We start from the raw sequence: 23,244 nt of genomic DNA on the forward strand, positions 1-23,244 counted from the left end.
GACAGCACGCATGCACACACACACACACACACACACAAAATACAGATAATGGACAGCACGCATGCACACACACACACACACACGCACGCATGCACACACACACACACACACAAAATACAGATAATGGACAGCACGCATGCACACACACACACACACGCGCACACACACAAAATACAGATAATGGACAGCACGCATGCACACACACACACACACACGCACGCATGCACACACACACACACACACAAAATACAGATAATGGACAGCATGCACACACACACACACACACACACACACACAAAATACAGATAATGGACAGCATGCACACACACACACACACACACACAAAATACAGATAATGGACAGCATGCACACACACACACACACACACACACAAAATACAGATAATGGACAGCATGCACACACACACACACACACACACACACACACACACAAAATACAGATAATGGACAGCATGCACACACACACACACACACACACACAAAAATACAGTTTTCTATTTTATAAGGCTACTTAAAATCACCTATCTTGGCAAACAAATATGGGGATTCAGTTATCTTGGCAAACAAATATGGGGAGTCAGTTATCTTGGCAAACAAATATGGGGAGTCAGTTATCTTGGCAAACAAATATGGGGAGTTCAGTTCACTAATTTTAAATGGGAGATTAGCATGCTAACTGCAATACTCACTTAAACCACTTCCAGAGACCTCTCAGCTTATGTTTTCCTATGGTCACTTCCAAAGGATCAACTATAGTGGATGGGTTGGATGCTCACCCTAATACATACACACAAACTACCTAATAGGTACATTCACACTGCCTAGTACATACACAGTCAAACAAACTGACTAATACATGCACCAATTCTCACATGCACACTGCTAAATACATACGCACAGCATACTAAATACATTTAACACTGCTAATTACAAACACTGCTAAATACACAAACACTGCTACATACATACATACATACACATACACACACTTAAATGAATGCACACACACTGCTAAATACATACATACATACACAGACTGCTAAATACATACTCACACAAACACAGAAAACATGAAGCCCTCACTTGTTCCTCACATACAATGGGCATTAAAAGCAGGCCATTGCAAGCAGAGTGGTATCTGCTCTCAGGGCTCAGAGGTCCTGCTGTCATGCTTCCATTCTATCTGCTACTTGTCGCACAGGGCAGGGGGCAGCAGCACGTGGATGTTGTGCCCTTGCGCTGCCCTGCTCTTCTAAAGGCTCTCAGTTGGGTCCTGGCTTAGAGCTGCAGACTGGAGGATACTGCCCCCCGCGTCTTCCGGGTAGACGGAGCAGAGGGGCTGTCAGACCTTCCGGCATTCGTTACCCGTGGACTTCCGGGTTCTCGGAGCGCGGCCACTCCCCCTCCTATGACGTGGTCGTTCCCAGGGTTCATAGAGAGACCGCGTCAACACCACAGTGCTGGATCAACTCGAAAGCTCCCGCGAAATTCAAACTGAATATTTACTTCTACTGTGTATCGGACCCGGACTGTTTAATCGTTTACCCTCCTTCTCCTCTCCTACGACCTCGGACTGTTTTTGGATATTCTCTTGCCTGCTGCAACCTCGATTCTCTGTGGAATCTCTATCACCAATTTGGATTATCGCTCCTTCAGAAGTTAAGTAAACCAGATTGGCTCACACTTAATATATAACCATCCTAATTCTAAGGAGTTCGCTATCTGCTCCACATCAACTCCTAACCTTGTTTTCAACACCTACTTATTAATTATCTGCATCCTAATTTGGAACTTCTCGCTGGTTGTGTTAATTTACCTTATCTTAAAACAACTTCAACACCGCTGCTGTTTATAACCTGCCAGGAATTAAAGAGACAGTTCAATTTGATTATCTTTTTTATTTAAAGTAATAAACATTATCAAACTCAGAAATCTGCAGTTGTTTCCATCTTATCAACAATTGAGCATTACAGATTGATCCAGCCTAATTAATGGATACAGCAGATCTCACTTCTGAAATCACCAGATTAAACCAAAGAGTGGATACTCTTACTCAAGGCATGCAAGATCTACAGATCACCAATGAAAGAATCCTTACTTATGTAAGGGACTTGCAAACCCATACTCCTCACACAGTTACACACTCGGCTAGTGATCCTGCTGTCTCCAACCCCGAAAAATTCTCTGGAGACAGGTCCCAATACCGAGAGTTCATCAATTCTTGCAAGTTGTTGATTGCATTAAAACCCCGATCATATCCCACTGAAAGATCTAAAGTTTGTTCTGTTATTTCATTTTTGAGAGGTGAACCCATGGCCTGGGCTCATTCCTTTCTTGAGAATGATGATCCCATATTGGATTCTCTGGATGAATTCTTTGAAGCCATGTCTCTCCTTTACGAAGACCCAAACAAACAAGCGACTGCAGATTTAACCATTAGAACACTGCAGCAAAGAAATCGGCCTGTTGAAGATTACATTGCTGAATTCAAACGATGGGCACCAGAAACTCAGTGGAATGACATAACTCTACGTAACCAGTTCCGTATTGGGTTATCTGAAGCTGTCAAAGATGAGCTCTCCAGAACTGAACTACCTACTACACTAAATACACTTATTCAACTGTCAATCAGTATCGACAGAAGACTTAGGGAAAGAAAAGCTGAGAAATCACTCACTAGCTCTTTATGGAAAAAACCCTTCACCTCTTCAAAGGCACCGGAGAAACCTATAACTTCCGCTGAACCTATGGAAATAGGGGTTGTGAGAAGTCCTCTTACTCCAGAAGAGAGAACCAGAAGAAGACAACTGAACCTCTGCATGTACTGTGCTTCGCAAGAACATGTGGTCCCAGACTGTCCCCTATTGAAACGTCCAAGAGGCGGTAAGCATGGTTCTACCACGACTGTAATGAGTGTACTTCCTTCTAAACCAACCCCTCATTTCTCCTCTGTCTCTCTCATATTACAGTGGGACAAAGAAAGAATTACGACTAAGGCCATTATTGATTCCGGTGCTAATGGGGTGTTCCTGGACTCATCCTTTGTTACAAAAAATAAAATTCCTTGTGTTCAAAAACGTAATTCCGTCTCTGTCAGAGTTATTGATGGCTCCTTAATCTCCTCGGGGCCCATTCGCCTTGAAACTGTCCCTTTAAGGACTACTACTAATTATGTCCATTCTGAATTTCTTGTTTTTGATGTCATAAATTCTCCTCTTTATCCAATAATATTAGGGATAGACTGGTTACGGACTCACAACCCACTTATTACATGGGCTCCTTTCTCTCTCACGTTTAACTCTGCATATTGCCAGGGAACGTGTCTACAACACATCCCCATTTTGCATGTTACGAGGGAATCCACTATACCTTCCAGCTATTCAGAGTTCGCTGATGTGTTCAGTAAAAAGGAAGCAGAGACACTTCCTCCTCATCGACCCTATGATTGTCCGATTGACCTTGTTCCTGGTGCTCCTATCCCTTTTGGACATATTTATCCTCTCTCTGAATCAGAGCTAAAAACCCTCAAGGAATACCTAGATGAAAACCTCCGTAAGGGGTTCATTAGACCTTCCTGTTCACCAGCCGCTTCCAGCATGTTTTTTGTAAGAAACAAGGACCAGACTATTCGGCCAATCATCGATTACAGGTCTTTAAATAAAATAACTATCAAGAATCGTTACCCTCTTCCCCTGATCAATGAGTTGATTGAAAGATTAAGAACAGCTACCATCTACACTAAACTTGACCTTCGTGGGGCATATAACCTTGTTAGAATCAAGGCCAATGATGAATGGAAAACGGCGTTCAGAACCAGATATGGTCTTTACGAATATCTTGTCATGCCCTTCGGGCTATGTAACGCCCCTGCAACCTTTCAGCATTTCATTAACGATATCTTCCGAGATCTCCTAGACGTTTGTGTCATCATTTACTTAGATGATATTCTCATCTACTCCAACAACCTTGAAGAACACAGAAAACACGTGAGATGGGTATTATCCAGATTAAGAACACACAAATTATACGCAAAACCAGAAAAATGTATATTTGAAGTCAATGAAATCACTTTTTTGGGATATGTTATCTCCCCTCATTCAATAAGTATGGATACCTCCAAAATAGATTGCATTGTCAACTGGTCTACTCCTACTAATACTAAAGACTTACAACGTTTTCTGGGATTTGCCAACTTCTATAGGAAGTTCATTAAAAATTACTCTAAGGTTGCTCATCCCCTCAACCTGCTCAATAGCAGTAAACGGTCCTTTGCTTGGAACGAAGAGGCTCAAGCAGCCTTTGATGAATTAAAACGGAGATTCACAAGTGCTCCCATTCTTCAACTACCTAATCCTGCTTTTCTCTACGTCATGGAAACGGATGCTTCTGACACAGCTATCGGGGCTGTCCTCTCTCAACACCAAACGCCTCAAGATCCTCTCCATCCAGTAGCTTTTTTTTCACGATCTTTGTCTCCTGCTGAACGAAATTATCCTGTAGGAGAAAAAGAATTATTAAGTATTAAAGCTGCATTCGAAAACTGGCGTCACATACTTGAAGACACACGCACTCCTGTAATTGTTTATACCGACCACAGGAACCTTGAATATCTTCATTCCAACAAAACACTCTCTGCCAGACAAGTACGCTGGAATCTTTTCTTTTCCCGTTTCAATTTTCAAATCATTTACAGACCTGGATCCAGAAACAAAAAGGCCGATGCCCTGTCCAGAATTCACCAAGATCTTCCTGTAACCGAAACTCAACCTCCTAAAATCATAGGTATTATTTCGTCCTTAATTGATGATATTAAACATCTTAAAGAAGAAGATCTTGAACTTCCCAAACAAGGCAATCTATCAAAAAAGGACGGTTTGTACTACTTCAAAGACAGGCTATACATTCCTCCCTTGCTTAGGAATAAAATACTCTCCTTGATTCATGATTCCCCTCTGGCTGGTCATCCTGGTACAAGGAAAACACTGGAGCTGTCTAAAAGATATTACTGGTGGCCTCGCCAGGACAGAACCATAGAATCTTATGTCAAAAACTGCCCAACCTGTCTGAGATCAAAATCTGACCATCATCCACCATTCGGTCAATTACTGAGCCTACCTGTTCCAGAAAGACCTTGGCAGTCCATCTCAATGGATTTCTTGGTAGAACTCCCTCCTTCACAACATCATACCACCATTCTGGTAGTGGTAGACCGTTTCACCAAGATGTCCCATTTTATTCCTTTAAAGAAATTACCCTCTTCATCTGAACTTGCAAAAATATTCATCAACAACATCGTGAAACTCCATGGTCTTCCTGAAGAAATCATATCAGACAGAGGAACACAGTTCACCTCCAAATTCTGGAATGAGATGTGTTCCTCCCTCAACATTCAACGTAAATTATCTTCAGCCTATCATCCCCAAACCAACGGACAAACAGAGAGAGTTAATCAATGTGTTGAACAATACTTGCGGTGTTATTGCTCTCATTTACAAGATGATTGGATCACGTGGTTACCAATGGCAGAGTTCTCATACAACAACTCGGTACACACTAGTAGCAAAATGACTCCATTCTTCTCAAATTTTGGTTTCCATCCTTCTTCATTCCCCGATCAAGGACTTCCTTCTTCTAATCCATACGTCTCCAACCATAACTCGTTCATGTCTGCCCTCTTCCTCAGGTTACGTGATAACCTTAAAAATGCATCATCTGCTCAGAAAAAGTTTTTCGATACTGGTAGACGACCTTCCCCTACTTACAAGGTTGGTGATCTAGTATGGCTCTCTTCAAAAAACATTGTCACCAACCGTCCCTCAAAGAAACTGAGTTCACTCTTCCTTGGCCCTTTTCGTATATTGTCTCTCATCAACGAAAACGTGGTTAGATTGAAACTTCCACCTACCATGAAACTACATCCAGTCTTCCATGTGTCATTGCTTAAACCATACCACTCCGACCCTTTCATGAGGGATGTTCTTACCACTCCTGATCCTATTCTGGTACAAGGTGAAGAGGAATACGAGGTCCAGAAGATTCTCGACTCACGAATCCATCGTGGTTCCTTACAATATCTTGTCCGGTGGAAGGGCTACGGAGTTGACGAAGACTCATGGGTGTCGTCCTCCGCGGTGCATGCTCGTCGACTTATCAATGCGTACCATGCTCGCTACCCATCCAGACCTCGTTGACAGCATCCGGTGGCTGCTTCTTATGAGGGGGGTTCTGTCAGACCTTCCGGCATTCGTTACCCGTGGACTTCCGGGTTCTCGGAGCGCGGCCACTCCCCCTCCTATGACGTGGTCGTTCCCAGGGTTCATAGAGAGACCGCGTCAACACCACAGTGCTGGATCAACTCGAAAGCTCCCGCGAAATTCAAACTGAATATTTACTTCTACTGTGTATCGGACCCGGACTGTTTAATCGTTTACCCTCCTTCTCCTCTCCTACGACCTCGGACTGTTTTTGGATATTCTCTTGCCTGCTGCAACCTCGATTCTCTGTGGAATCTCTATCACCAATTTGGATTATCGCTCCTTCAGAAGTTAAGTAAACCAGATTGGCTCACACTTAATATATAACCATCCTAATTCTAAGGAGTTCGCTATCTGCTCCACATCAACTCCTAACCTTGTTTTCAACACCTACTTATTAATTATCTGCATCCTAATTTGGAACTTCTCGCTGGTTGTGTTAATTTACCTTATCTTAAAACAACTTCAACACCGCTGCTGTTTATAACCTGCCAGGAATTAAAGAGACAGTTCAATTTGATTATCTTTTTTATTTAAAGTAATAAACATTATCAAACTCAGAAATCTGCAGTTGTTTCCATCTTATCAACAATTGAGCATTACAGGGGCCCTGCAACTGGCGGCACATGACTCCTTACTGGAGTCGGGCCCATGGTCATGGACATAGTGCTCGATAGCTCAGTATGACATTTTAATTTGGGAGCACAAGGAGGGGCACGGCCTGTCAGTATAGATACCTCAAGTTAAAAGAAATAGGACAAGCACGCCAAGGGACTTCAAAATCTTGAAGATTGCCTACCCCTGCTCTATGGTCTTCCTTGATTCACTCCTTGCACAGGGCTGGGACCTAATCAGACCAACAAACTCAAATTCGAACACAGCACTCTGAATACCATATGTGTTACCCAAAATTGAGAGGAACAACAAAAAAGGTGTGAATTGCCTCCAAAAGTGAGCTTTAAAAAATGTAGTATACTTTATTAGAAACACAAAATATAGTTTTATATGAATATAACTTATAGTATTCAGAGTGTTGTATTGTTGTGAGGGTTACCCCCTGTAGTAGGTCTGGATGGTCCATTGGGAATTCACTCAGGGTCGTCTTTAACGCGGGGCAAACGGGGCAGCTGCCCCGGGTCCTGTCCCTGCTGGGGGGCCCAAGACAGCTGCTCCGTTTGCCCTCTGCCCACAAAGTAGGGGGGCCCATCGGGTGGCCCATGCACTTAGGGCCACCCGGTGGGCCTGTGTCAGCAGGGGCCCGGTCGGGCGCTGTGGCGCTTTAACAGCGCGACCGGGCCCTTGCTTTTCGGCAGCACTAGGAGGAAGTGACCGCCGCGCGTCACTTCCTCTCACAGAAAAAGGAGCCGCGCGGGAGGAAGGAGCTGTTCAGGAGGTGGCCAGGCCGGGAGAGAGCGAAAGCTTAACTCCCAGCCACCCCACTGGACCCAAGGGAAGCCACCCTCCAGGAAAAGGTAAGAAACTGGAGGGTGGTTATCAAATTGTGCATGAGTGTGTGTGTGTGTCAGTATATATGTATGTGTGCATGTCTGTATGTGTGCCAGAATGTCTGTCAGTGTGTCAGTATGTCTGTCAGTTTCTGTGTGGTTCAGTATGTATGTGTGTATGTGTGTTTCAGTATGGCTGTCTGTGAGTATCAAAATGTCTGTATGTGTGTTTGTCTCTCAGTGTCTGTGTGTATGTGTGCTTCAGTATGTCTGTCTGTGTGTATGTGTGCCAGAATGTCTGTCAGTGTGTCAGTATGTATGTGTGTGTGTGAGTCTGTCAGTGTCTGTGTGGTTCAGTATGTATGTGTGTATGTGTGTTTCAGTATGGCTGTTTGTGAGTGTCAAAATGTCTGTATGTGTGTGTGTATGTCTGTCTGTCTGTGTGTATGTGTGACAGAATGTCTATGTGTGAGTCTGTCAGTGTCCGTGTGGTTCTATATGTCTGTGTTTGTCAATATGTCTGTCAGTGTATTTGTGTTTCAGTATGTCCATCTGTCTGTGTGTATATGTGCCAGTATGTCTGTCAGTGTATCTGTATGTCTGTGTGTGTGAGTCCGTCAGTGTCTGTGTGGTTCAGTATGTCTTTGTGTATGTGTGTTTCAGTATGGCTGTCTGTGTCAGTACATCTGTCAGAATGTATCTCTGTATCTGTATGTTGTCCATTTGTGTTTGTGTGTGTATCTGTATGTGTCAGTGTTTGTATCTGTATATCTGCATGTGTGTCAGGTTGTGTATCTGTGTGTCTGTATGTGTGTCAGTGTGTGTGTCGGTGTATCTATAAGTAGTCAGTGTGTGTACCTTTGTATCTGCATGTATGTCAGTCTTTGTATCTGTGTGTGTGTGTGTGTCAGTGTCTGTGTGTATCTATATGTTCTTGGGTGTATCTATATGCAGTCAGTGTGCATCTGCATGTGTGTCGAGTAGTGTATTTGTGTGCATCTATATGTAGTCAGGGGGGCCCAAGTAAATGCTTGCCCAGGGTCCAATCAAAATTAAAGACGGCCCTGAATTCACTTATATTGTGAATCTCTTCTTTCTCTTTATAAATTCAAACATTGTCTGACCTAAGGGGCACGTATGTGGCGGAAGGATCATGTACTAAACGGAGGGATGAATTTCTAATTTTTTTACATGTATGTGCATGCCTGTCTGAATTCATTGTTGTCTGTATGAGTGTGTGCCCGTATTAAGTGTATGGCTGCGTCTGTGTGTGTCTGTACAGCCGTTTGAATGAATGTATGCTGTTTAATATAGAGCTCCAGAATTTGGTTTCCTTGGATAAGGCAATCACACATAAGGAAACCAAATTAGGGAGTCTTCTACTAAACTGCTGAAAAATCAGAAATAAGTAATGGGCTCCTTTCCTGTGTTTATTTTTTTTTTATTATGACTATTATCGAGCTTCATAGCTATATGAATAAATATATCCCTCCATCCATGCAGAGACATAGCATATGGCCCTCATGCAAAAATGTTTGCAGACCACTGTACTACATACTGGTACAAACCTATAACATTAACATCACGAGGACTAAACTAATAATATTTTATTATTTGCAGAACGAAATAGAGAAGGAAGAATAAACGGATTGTATGAAAGAATGAAACGGTCAAAGAACAAAAAAGGAAAAAAGGAAAATATTGAGTCATCAGTAATGTGTGATCATACGGTGAACCAACTTTTGAGAGGAGAGGAGGCAGATGCTGAGACAGAGACTCCAAGTGTCTCTCGCGATGAAAGAAAGACAGAAACTGGAAAAGAGACTCACATACACCCTCCTGGAAGAGAAACAAAAGAGGAAGCTGTTCAAACAGAACTAGAACCTTTAAACGAAGCACGTAGATATAACGTAGAAAGGCTTGAAGATCCATACAAAGATATTTTCGCTAAATTGGAATTGCAACGCTTCATGGAAGACGGAGATTTAAATAATAGTTTTGAACCTTATTTGATGGGAGGACATAGAAGATTATATAGTTCAAATATTACAGGAATTTCATTAGAGGAAAACGGAATAGATTTTAGAATGAGAGACTCTGGAACCAACACAGCGTATGGGTCATTGGTAGACGATGAGGAATTTGAACCTTGCAGGATTGGAACCTCGGTTTTCCAAATCTAAAGCAGTGACACTACCACTACTACTATGAGCAGCTCATATTTATAAAATAATTGTATCTGGAACACCTAATGTGTTAACCAGGGGTGAGGGAGTAGGACTGGCACTGGGCCGCTCAAAAACGGGAAAAATAGGAATCCACTAAAACCTATAGAAAAAACACTATGGATAAACACCGACAGTGTGTGCAGATACCAGGAGCTGGCCTAGAATATGGCTGAGATAGGGTGAATATCTGGATATGAAAGTGAGTAGGTGTGCCTTTAAGAGGGAACTGATGTTTATAAAAGGTAAAAGCAAGATGAATAGATAGATATACTTAACCCCTTGAGGACGCAGGACGGTTCAGGACCGTCATCGGCATTTTTCCCTTGCCGACCGACGACGGTCCTGAACCGTCCTAAATTTAAAATGTACTTACCCGATCGCCGTCGTTCCCCCGGCGGCGATCGGCGGTGCTCCCGGTGTGGGGAGACTGCCTGCAGCCCAGACAGTCTCCCCATGGCGGTTTAGGACCCCTGGGCCATGTGATCGCCCAACAGGACGACCACATGGTCACAATAGGTGTCCTAGTCTCTGCCTGCAGGGGGACTGTCTGTGCTGACAGGCAGTCTCCCTGCATGTGTAAAATCATAAAAAAATTTAAAGTTATAGTTAATAAAAAAAAAATATATTATTATTATATATGTGTATATATATGATATATAGACATATATTATACCTATATAATATATGTCTATATATCATATATATAATGTCATGCTAAGTGTATTTTTATATTAATATGTACATATATTAATATAAAAATACACTTATAATTAATTTGCACACGTATATATATAATATATATAATAACTATATATATTGTATATATATATTATTATAAAATACGAATAATAAATAATTTAAATTAAATTAAAAAAATTAAAAATAATAATAAATTTTTTTAAAAAAATTATATATCTATACGAAATTTTATTCTAACTGTATTTTGATATTAATATATATATATTTATATCAAAATACACTTAGAATGAAATTGTATATATATCTATGTATATATAAATAAATAAAAAGAATGCGAACTATTCACATGTCGATATACAAAATTACATAAATAATTATATAAATATACACGTAGACTTCAAATATATAAATATGCATATATATTTAAATTCTACGTGCGTATTTATGTAATATTTTTACATAATTAAGTTATTTTATTGATTGCAATTTAAGGGACCTGCCTGCCAACCCAGGCCGAAAGTCCAGAGAATTTAATTTGCTATCATTTATATTAATTTATATTAATATGTACATATATTAATATAAAAATACACTTATAATTAATTTGCACACGTATATATATAATATATATAATAACTATATATATTGTATATATATATTATTATAAAATACGAATAATAAATAATTTAAATTAAATTAAAAAAATTAAAAATAATAATAAAAAATTTAAAAAAAATTATATATCTATACGAAATTTTATTCTAACTGTATTTTGATATTAATATATATATATTTATATCAAAATACACTTAGAATGAAATTGTATATATATCTATGTATATATAAATAAATAAAAAGAATGCGAACTATTCACATGTCGATATACAAAATTACATAAATAATTATATAAATATACACGTAGACTTCAAATATATAAATATGCATATATATTTAAATTCTACGTGCGTATTTATGTAATATTTTTACATAATTAAGTTATTTTATTGATTGCAATTTAAGGGACCTGCCTGCCAACCCAGGCCGAAAGTCCAGAGAATTTAATTTGCTATCACTGTATTTTACCCTGTAATGTTCTACGACACCCTAAAACATGTACATGGGGGGTACTGTTTTACTCGGGAGACTTCGCTGAACACAAATATTAGTGATTCAAAACAGTAAAACATATCACAGCGATGATATTGTCAGTGAAAGTGACTTTTTTTGCATTTTTCACACACAAACAGCACTTTTACTGATGATATAATTGTTGTGATACATTTTCCAGTTTTGAAACACTAATATTTGTGTTCAGCAAAGTCTCCTGAGTAGAACAGGACCCCCCATGTACAGGTTTTATAGTGTTTTTGAAAGTTACAGGGTCAAATATATGGGTCAAATATTTTTACATTGAAAATGGCCAGGTTGGTTACGTTGCCTTTGAGAGCGTATGGTAGCCAAGGAATGAGAATTACCCCCATGATGGCATACCATTTGCAAAAGAAGACAACCCAAGGTATTGCAAATGGGGTATGTCCAGTCTTTTTTAGTAACCACTTAGTCACAAACACTGGCCAAAATTAGCGTTCAATTTAGTTTTTTACTTTTTTCACACACAAACAAATATGAACGCTAACTTTGGCCAGTGTTTGCGACTAAGTGGCTACTAAAAAAGTCTGGACATACCCCATATTGAATACCCTGGGTTGTCTACTTTTAAAAAAATATGTACATGTGGGGTGGTATTCAGAGATTTATGACAGATAATAGTGTTACAATGTCACTATTGATACATTTTAAAAATGTATGTTTTGAAACCGCAATATCCTACTTGTACTTATAGCCCTATAACATGCAAAAAAAAAGCAAAAAGAATGTAAACACTGGGTATTTTTGAACTCAGGACAACATTTTGAATCTATTTAGCAGTTTTTTTCATTCGCTTTTGTAGATGAGTAAAAGATTTTTCACATAAAATTCAAAAAACGTGTATTTTTTTCAATTTTTCATCATATTTTTTCATTTTTTTAAAATTAAATTACATGAGATTATATAAATAATGGTATGTAAAGAAAGCCCCTTTTGTCCTGAAAAAAACAATATATAATTTGTATGGGAACAGTAAATGAGAGAGCGGAAAATTACAGCTAAACACAAACACCACAAAAGTGTCAAAAAGATGCCTGGTCGCAAATGTACAACATCGCAAAAAAAGTCCAGTCCTTAAGGGGTTAAAAAGCATAAATGGGATATATATGGATAAGAAATCGGTATCTTGTAGACATATAATACATAAAATGAAGAAATAAATGAATAAGTGAAAAAAAAAAAAAAAAGGATAAGTTTGTGTCCGAAGCAAAACTGTGCAGTGCAGGTGCCTCTATTACTGCTATGAAACAGAATGGCTGGCACTTGTACTAAATAGTATACTCTGTGTCTTAAAAAGATACAGATGGAAAAAGTACACAATGGGAATATAATAGCGATACAGTATGTGGAACTGTAAGCTAAAAATTGTTACAATGTAACAGCAGTACTAAAAAGCAATGGTTCTGAAACTGGATGGGAATAAAAAAAACAGTTTATTAGACAAAGAATAAAATATATGAAAAAATAGGTATTGTTAAAAAATATGCATCAGGAGAAATTCATACAGATGTTACCAGTCAATATTGAAGTCAGAATTATTCAGAGACCTTCGGATTGTACTCGGATGGATGTAGATTCAATTTCTTGCCGCTTGTGATAATACCGCCGGTGAGGACAGCGTGTTCATACAGCATGCGTCCCTGCGGGAGCCTCACTCCGGAGGAGCATGTGCTGTAGGCGGCTCCGATTCAGGAAAGAAAAAACCGACAGGTCCTGTAGGAGTACTGGCTTCAAATGATGTACGGATGCTGGGTCTGTATCCTGATGTGTGTCCAATAGTCTTACGCGTTTCGTAGGTGAACCCCTACTTCTTCAGAGACGGATGGAGAACCATTGCTTCGGTAGTGCTTTATATACATGTCCTGCTAATTGATTAATGTGACTTGTTATGCAACTAATAAAACATCAGATAAAAGTATTTTGCATATTATACGTTGTGTGTAAATATAATAACATTGTATATGAACAATAAATACAATAATAGATGAATTACCGAATAAAAATAGAAATAGATATAAATAATAATAATACAAATTACAATAAAAAAATAAAAACAGAGATACATAAATACAGAGAATAATGATACCAATTTTTACATACAGAATATGATTCCAGAAATATAAAACCGTGTTTGTCAGTTTGTATAGCAGCAATCCATAAAAGAGCATTTAATAGACCAAAGTACAGGCAGATATATGCAAATAGATAGGCAGATATATGCAATCTGTAAAATTCATAAAATTATTGAACTACATAAACTACTCACGTTCATAAGGTTTAGGGATCCACATACTCATCACCAACACGGACTTATCCCAATAACACATATAAATATATCCTTTAGAAAAATGTACCGTAAATCTCTGGGATTATTAATGTTACTCTTATTACTGTTAAAAGCTGCAAAAACCTGGGACACTGTTTACAGTATATATAAAAAAAAGTGATTGACTTTTCTGTTTTTTTTTCTAATTTAAGATTTTTATTATTTTTTTTTTAAATTGAAATATAGAACAGTAAGATGTGTCACAGAATGCATTACCAAATATTGCATACATTACAGTAGAATACACAAAAATTGAGTTTCACAATAAATACTTTCATGGAATGTATACAAAACAGTAGATGACACAATAATTAAGGTTCAAAACAGAGTAAGTGAGTAAGCTAACTGATAAACTGTCATGGCAAGGTAGTTACTCAACATTTATTCAAGTTGGTCAACTAAAAACCAATAAATAAAACAATATTTAAAATTCAACCAGGTAGAATTAATAGGAAATAGCCTGACAGAGAGGGTAGGCGCAGTTGTTGCAGTGTTGCTAGTTATGGCAGAGAATAATTAAGTAATTCAATGAGACCGTTTGTACGAAATCACAGGTTAGATTCGAGCATTGCATTAAATGTGTGTGTAGTCTAACTGATGACTTTTCTGTTTTTGTGTCTCTTATCACGGTATTCCAATGTCAGACTCTCAAGGATTCTGTAATGTTTCAATATAACAAGAATTAAAGGGACACTATAGTCACCCAGACCACTTCAGCTCAATGAAGTGGTCTGGGTGCCAGGTCCCTCAGGTTTTAACCCTGCAGCTGAAAACATAGCAGTTTCAGAGAAACTGCTATGTTTACATTTGGGGTTAATCCAGCCTCTAGTGGCTGTCTTCCGGACAGCCGCTAGAGGCGCATCTACGACGCTGGGGGCGCATTCCGCCTCCATCACGCAGAGCGTCCATAGGAAAGCATTGAGAAATGCTTTTCTATGGACACTTTGAATGCGCGTGTGGCATTGCCGCGCATGTGCATTCAGCTCCGCCGACGTCAGACGGGGGACTGACGTCGGCGGGGGAGGAGAGGTCACCAGCGCCGAGGGAGCCCGGTGCTGGATTAAGGTAAGCTGCTGAAGGGGTTTTAACCACTTCAGCACCACGGGAGGGGGACCTGGAGGGTGGGGGCACCCTTAAGGCACTATAGGGAAACCGCTTTGTTTTCCTGACACTATAGTGATCCTTTAATAATCCATGTGCACCACAAAACATCTCCTGGGACTGGATTCTCATAGCAGAGTAAGAGTTTACTTTCTGTTTACTTAATAGCAATTACTCCATCAAAGTCTATGAGAAATTGCTATTCAGTAAGCAGAGTAAACCTTTGCTATGGCCTTAACGTAATAATTTTAAATAAACTATTCGAATGATTTAATATTTATGGATAGACTTTTATATAATATATATTGTTTTCAAATATTAAAATATATTTATATAAAAAAAAATGCAGCAATATAATAAAAAAGTATTTAAATGTTAAACCTTTTTTAAACTTGAAATGTTATTGTTTTGTTTTTCAAGATAGTTAAAGATATTATGAGACAATGATTAAATACACATTTTACAGAAATGACTGTGTTAACCAGTGGGTACTAAGGAAGAGAAAGTGGCTACTAAAAAGACTGGGCATACTCCATTTGCAATACCTTGTGTTGTCTACTTTTTTTTTTTTTTTAAATTCTTTATTTTTGAGTGCATAAGTAGACAGAACAGCTCACTTTGCTACAATAGCATTTGCAAGCATCAACATAGCACATTGTTATTACAATGATGGCGTTTGAGCAATGCACATTTTTATGTATAAATGTAAAAATAGAACATGAGTTAACATCGGTTGCCTTTTACAATTAAAGTGACTATCTTAATCTGCGCTAAATCAGCAGCATGGCTAAGTCATAAGAACCGTGGCATGAGATGATTAGAAAGAAAAACAAAAATAAAAGCATAAAGGGGGAACAAATAGCAACGCTTATCTGTGTTTGGCTAGTTACTTTAGTGACGCTAAAATAGTAGCAGTGTGCTAATGCGCTTTGCCTTGTGGTCTTAGCCGGCCTGTGTGTGAGGTTTACACAGTGTGTCGCTCTTGTGGGAGTTATTGGAAAGCTGCGCATTTTAGGTAATCTTTCTTTGATTGAGGCAGTTGTAAGGACGGTACATAAGGAAGATAAGGGAGTGTTTGTTAAGTAAACAGACAGCACTGTCGTGACCGTAGTGTACCCTTATAAACTCCAGCAGGCTCCAACCTCATTGTATAATAATAATAGTAGATGGAGAACAAGCTGGTTATCAACTGAGAGAGAAATATTAAATGTCGAAGAACAATACCTTTAACCCCTTAAGGACCAAACTTCTGGAATAAAAGGGAATCATGACATGTCACACACGTCATGTGTCCTTAAGGGGTTAAACACAGTAATACGTTTTGAAATGTGTTGCGTTTCACAGCCTGAATATACTTGTCTAGCTTAGGCTTTGTAGCACATCCCTGGTAAGGCTAACTGGCTAGTCTAAAAATTAGTAGAGTGAAGGCCGGGTTGACCTAGTGCACGTTATATGTCTCTATGAGTTTACATTAGCGAGATCCGGCTTGCTATTCATGCGTGTGCTACCAGAATATGCGTATGCAAAAATCAGGATGTTTCAGGCTATATATACGAAAAAGTACAATAATCACTTAGATATAAACAGTATCAGAGTAATTCAACAGGCTGATATCCACCCTATGGCGCACACAGCACCGTGTACTTGGTAGCTGCGATTGCATGGACTTCAAAAGAAAAATCATAACAAACTTATTTACATTGAAAATATGAAAAGATGTGTTAGCTAAGGTGGTAGGTAGAGTCATTGGATACCGGGCATCCCGCGAGTTTGTAAATAAGTCTGAAAAACTATCGGGTGCGGATAGTTGAAAAGACTGAGTCCGCACGTGTGGGTAGAGAGTCACGTAATAGTAATAAAAAATAAAGGGAAAAAAAAAAATAAGGAAAATAAGAATAAACTATGTCCGTGATGCAACATCAACACTGGAGATGTTCTCCTCTGCTACCTGTGGAGAGTCATATGCAGACGGTCGACGGGGGAAGTATGGTATGCTACTAGACAGATCAACTGCGTACCCGTAACATTAAATACCGCTGGGACATCCCCTTTGCCCACATCGTGGCACAAAAGGGATCCACTCACATCATTGTCACACATCAGGATTTGCACCCATTCATCAGAGTGCTCGGAGTAAATCAAGTACAAGTCATGGACTGGTATTCTACTGACCCGGAACTGAACACTCTACCGCTGCCGCAAGGCCAAAAGATATGGACTCTGTCCAAGAAACGACGAACGGATAACGCCGACACACTACGACACTCAGCCAGTCCAGCTGAATCCCAGAACCACTAACTCTCTCAACAGTCTGCCCACACAGCAGTAATGTTACCAAACTCAACACGGACTCATACAATTTTGAAAAAAAATTCTGGACATTGAAATGATCCGTGGGCTTTATGGACCGTTTATTCTCACCCACGGTGGGATTACCACAAGGGTGCTGCATCGGAAGGGACTCTCTCCACCTAACAGTTCAAGAGGAGAACCATCAGATCAAGTGGCTAGAGTGGACCTCCCACACAGTATTCTGGTGCTACACTAAAGCAGCCACCAGAAGTGGGTGGACAGAGACTGAGTTGTGTAACGCCTATCCCAGGTCGTATAATGTTGCAGGCTGTGTTTATGTTTTTGCACAACTCTGTCATTAGTTAAACTCCTCATAGGTCTCACCACATCCCCTGACCGGCCCTTTCGGAACCAGTCGATAGGTGACTAACCCATCCATTCTCCTAGTGACCCAGTGTGGGTCATCTAGTTCACTGGAGACCTCCCACCCCAATGCCTCATACCGCTCACTACCTATTGGGGGAGACCAGGAGCCTTTACTAATAGACCACCCCTCCTACTCATGGACCACAACTGCTCTAGTCCAGAAACCCCAAACCTAGGCAGGGAGTGAACAGACTTAATTTATCATACCTCTCACTACCTTTCACTAAAATGCATAGACTTAGTCCTGGTGGCCCTCCCATCTGCTTCCCTGATCCTACTTCATATACCCACCAGCTTCATAGGCAAAGTGGATGACACATTCTCCCCTTTCATGCCCATCCTTTCATGCCTCCCCTTTCATGCCCATCCTTAACGCAATCACTCCAAAGATTCTTTTTTATACGAAAGAAAATAATATAATTACACCACACTAAACCCTCTAAATTTCTCAGCAGTGTTGGTGTAGAGGGTTCCCTGCAGACCCAAGTTGATCTCAGGGAAAGACACCAGCACTGGTACCCGTAGACGTGACACTTCTTATATACCACTGAAACCATTCGCATAAGCATTATTGTACTGTAAATAGTTATTGTTATTATTTATTTAACGTTACCGTTGAATTATTGTTTTTGCACTTCTCTCCCTGCTACCCACGAATACTGGGCGGGGGCCCAGGGTCTTGTGGCCGGGGTTCAACACACCGCACAAGAATTGAACCCCAGCAGAAACAAACACATGGCGACTATAACAATAGCCTCGCTAAATGCCAGAGGCTTAAACACCCCTGAAAAAAGGTGAATGGCATTACAAGCAGCCTTCTACTGCTGGGAGGAGACTTCAACATGTCAATAGATAGCTCTCTAGACTCCACCTCGCACACTCACCAAAATCCCACACGCAATAACCCAAAAGAACAATGTGATATTATTACGGAGGGGATTAAACTAATTTTAGAAAATAACTATTTTTTTTTTTTTTTAAGATTTTTATCTCCAAAGAAAGGTAACACTATGGGGACCATGTTTGCGCCCAGTTGCGCAAATTTATTTATAGCTAATTGGGAAGAAGATTTCATTATATCAAAACCAGAATGGGCACAACGCTTGGTCACCTATAGACGGTACATAGATAACATATTATTTATTTGGAGAGGAGGAACTTTAAAAATCTTTTTTAGAATATTTAAATTACAATACATGGGGTATCTCCCTAACTACAAATTGGAGCACACAAAAAAAGTAGATTTTCTAGATCTTACCATTTATATAGAAAAAGACAAACTCAAGACAAAAACCTTCTTCAAAAAAGTGGATACAAACAGCTTTAAAAGAACCGATAGCTGCCATAATCAATCTTGGTTACGGCGAGTAACAAAAAGTAAATTTTTAAGAGTATTGAGGAATTACAGTGATAATAAAGAGGCAAAAACACAGATCAAAAAAATAAAAGAGTATTTTTTTAGAGAAAGGATACAAAGAAGAGGATCTAAATAGATGGGAGGAGCACGTCTTAAAATCAGATAGGAGCCAACTAATTAGATCTAATAAAGAGAGGAGATTTAGGACTATGAGTTTGCTTTTACCTGTAATTTTAATAGCTCTAGTCAGAAACTTAAACAGATTTTTAATAAAATGTTGACCCCTCTTAAGAAAACACCACCTTTTAAATCAAATCCTTCCAGAATAAATGGCAATAACTTTCAGAGGAGCCAATAATATTAAGAATAAATTGGTTAGAAGCGATTACCCTGCCCCTAGTATCAAAAAAGCATTTTTTAAATAACAAAGGTTTTTTTTTTTTTAAATTTGGCTCATTTCTTGCTTGTAAAAGAAAGGCCAGGAAAAAAGAACACATTAAAGAATTCTGGCCCCGTGATGGGAAAATAAATTCCCAATCAGGGGCCTAGTAACCTGCTATTCAAAGAATATAATTTATCTGCTTAATTGCAAATGTGGTACAAGATCAGACCATAATAAGAACCGTCATGATCTCAATTCTTTTATAATAGAACAAATTGTGGGAGGTTAGGGGGGAGGGGATTTTGAAAACAAAATGCTAAACAAGAGATGGAATTATTTTTTATTTAAATTCACTTGCCCCATATGGTCTCAATTCAGACTTTGAAGTATGTAATTTTTTTATAGCTTTTAACTTTATATATTAAAGTTTTAATTTTTAAATAAATTTAACAACATTTAGTAGATAACCTATAGGTAAGAGCCACAAGGTAGATTTATATTTCCAATATGACACTTTAGACACTTTTGAACTATTACTTTTTAAATTAGTATTTTCTATTTCCTCCAATTATGCTTGTTTCTTTTGTTGTATTGAACATTTGTGGTATATTGTTTTGGATAGGACAATTGCTTGTAAACTTGTAACATCATTAAGATGTTTATTTCTCTTAATATATGGTAAGAAATATATCAAAAGACTGTTCCAAGATGTGGACATAAAGAGACTCTTTATTCATACATCCATTATGGTGGCCGGGATGTACATCCCAATGTAGAACACAAAAAATGACCATCGGCATTGGCTGGAATGCAAATAATGGCCGCCACGAACTGTTGGAATGCAGAAGATGGCCGCTGTCCGGAACCGGAAATGCTGTTATGACAGCCGGCCGGAACTGGAAAAAACTTTGCGACTAGGCCGAAAATGAAAGGGAGGCTTGGAACACGCCATTGATATAAAGTAGACCAGAGTGAGGTGTGGAACCAGAAATAAACCATACATGAATATCCACTTAATTTCGTATTGGCCACATTTTTGCATAAAATCTCTTGGAACTTTTTGAATACCCATACATTTAAGGCCATTGGGGTTACTGTCATGTTTTGTCTTAAAATTCTGTGATACACTGTGTCCTTTATAACTTGGGAACTGGTGCAAGAATCAAAGAAGGGCTTCCTCATCAACACTCCTTGCTTCTTCCTAAGTAATAGACCTGAGAGGGATGTGTGTGATTCTGTGTGGGGCTTGGCTGAGTGTGATTATGTGTGTGTGGTTGTCTGAGTTTGATTGTAAATGGGATTTGGCTGCATGTGAGTGTGGCGTGATTAGCCCTGCTTGGGTACACAAACCCAAGCAGGGCAATCTCCATTGCTGACACTAACATGCTTGATCAGTGCCAGTTCATTGGCGTCAGTGCTCTCTAAATTCCACAGCAAATATGAGAAATATATTCTAGGAGAGTAACACAGTCACAGGGAGCAAGAGAGCAGCCTGCCACTTAATCTATGGCATTAGACCCTGTGTGTGATTTTATTGACAGTTAGGGGAGGGACAATGTATTTAAAGAGCTTTACATTATGATCTATTTACACTTTTTATATACACTTTAATATAATACACATTAATAATACATGCACATATATACAAATTGCTACAAATCACATAGAAAAACATTTTCATTCTTTAAAGCACATACTCTCTTATTGACCCAAACACACACTCATTGGCACACACTGTTTAACTAACACACACTCTTACTGACACACATATTCTCACTTACACACACTCACTGACAGACACACACCCATTGACAGACACGGACCCACTGACAGACACACACTCACTTGACAAAGGCTCCCTTGACAAAGGCTCTGTAGCCGAAACGTTGTTTTTTTTTTTATTAACTCTGTCCCTGCTTCTCACTTATCTTGGTATGTTTTTTTGCATTTTTTTTTATATGTTTGGGTTTTGTTTATACTTTATACTATAGTGGTCTGTTTGTATGATATTTCTGTCATTTATATACCACGCATTGCGTGTTCATATGTGTCTGTATAAATATGTTGTTTTGGTAAATGCTTTATTATAGCATGACTTTGTATTTCTGTGGATACTATTTAAAGAGACAGACCCAGAGTATATACCCATGTAAATAAAGTTTATTCATTTCATATATATAAAGATTTTTGGTGTGCTCCTTACTCTATTTATATTGACACACACTCACTGACAGACACACACCCATTGACAGACACGGACCCACTGACCGACACACACTCATTGACCGACACACACTCACTGACAGACACACACTCACTGACAGACACACACTCACTGACAGACACACACTATTACTGATACATACAGCCAGCACACACAGCTTGTATTTTATGTCAGATGTTTGCACAGGAGCTGCGAGGGGCGCAATTTCAGTTCTTAGTCATAGGTGCTATTTTCTGTAGATCTGCATGCAACAATGTAATCTGAGAGTGACCTAACAGTCTGCTCAACTCTAACTATTGATCTGTGATTTATCTTTTGGAAACGTATTATAACAGGTAGTTCTTAGGCTGCCATCTACATTACTATGGGTTATCTATGTCTGCAACATTCTTTCATTTCCACATTGCTTGAAGTTGATCATTTTTACTGGGCTTTCCTTATATATTTGAGTGCTAAAAGCTAGAAACTAATTTTATGGCTTAGAAAAAGAAACTGGTTTCAGATCACATGATCTCAATGGAAACTACCGATTATCCCAATGTAGCCGTAGTGAACTATGAACTGTAGTTTATTGCATTCCAGCTTTATAATGAGCCTTAAGGTGACAAACTACAGAAAATACTTCGTCATTATGAGACACAGTATGAGAACGGACTTACTAAGTTTTTCTCACTGAAAGAATTTCAGCAGTGCATTCAGAATATCCCCTTCTCTAGTTTGAACAAAGAGTGTTAATAAACACATTTCTTCTCTAAATGAATTTCCTTTTGATCACCTAACCCGAGCACAGAGTTGGACGAGATCTGCTATTAGCTTGTTACTAACATCTTTACCAATGTTACATAGTTACATAGGCTGAAAAGAGACAAGTTCAGTCTGTCTCACATGTGTATTTGCTGTAAATCCAAAAAAAAAGCCAAAAACACAGTTTGAAGCACTTCCAATTCTACAACAAACTAAGAAATAAACCTTCTTGACCCCAGAATGGCAGTCAGACCTCTTACTATTACCCCAATAATTAAAGATGATTTACATTACTATTATGTTTGTGATGGACTGCCTGGTACCCCGACTGGCTACCTCCGTCAAGCACGCTTCCTAGCTCTTCACCGGGACACCCCCTCATTCAGCAGATTCTTTCTACCGAAAGCATTTGTTTTTCCGTTCGTGAAAAGAAGCAGGTGGCAGTATAAGTCGACCGGTGTTTGGGAATTAGTGTGGCCGAAAATAGTACCAGGCGTTCAACGCCTTACACCACATATTATATCCCACCCCAGTCTCGTCTTTCCTCCAAGCTATACATGTTAAGATCCTTTAAAGGGACTCTATAGTCACCAGAAC

General features: G+C 39.1%; 1 protein-coding gene across 1 annotated transcript in view; it reads left to right on the forward strand.

The window, feature by feature from the left end:
- Positions 1–9,902, forward strand: part of LOC134571345 (signal-regulatory protein beta-1-like) — a 50,017-nt gene extending 40,115 nt beyond the window's left edge. The window contains exon 7 of the mRNA XM_063429546.1: positions 9,340–9,902. Coding sequence (XP_063285616.1) covers positions 9,340–9,902 — 563 coding nt within the window. The remainder of the gene's footprint in view (positions 1–9,339) is intronic.
- The last annotated feature ends 13,342 nt before the right edge of the window (positions 9,903–23,244 follow it).

This window comes from Pelobates fuscus, chromosome 8 (assembly GCF_036172605.1).
Source record: "Pelobates fuscus isolate aPelFus1 chromosome 8, aPelFus1.pri, whole genome shotgun sequence".
NCBI classification, from domain to species: Eukaryota; Metazoa; Chordata; class Amphibia; order Anura; family Pelobatidae; genus Pelobates; species Pelobates fuscus.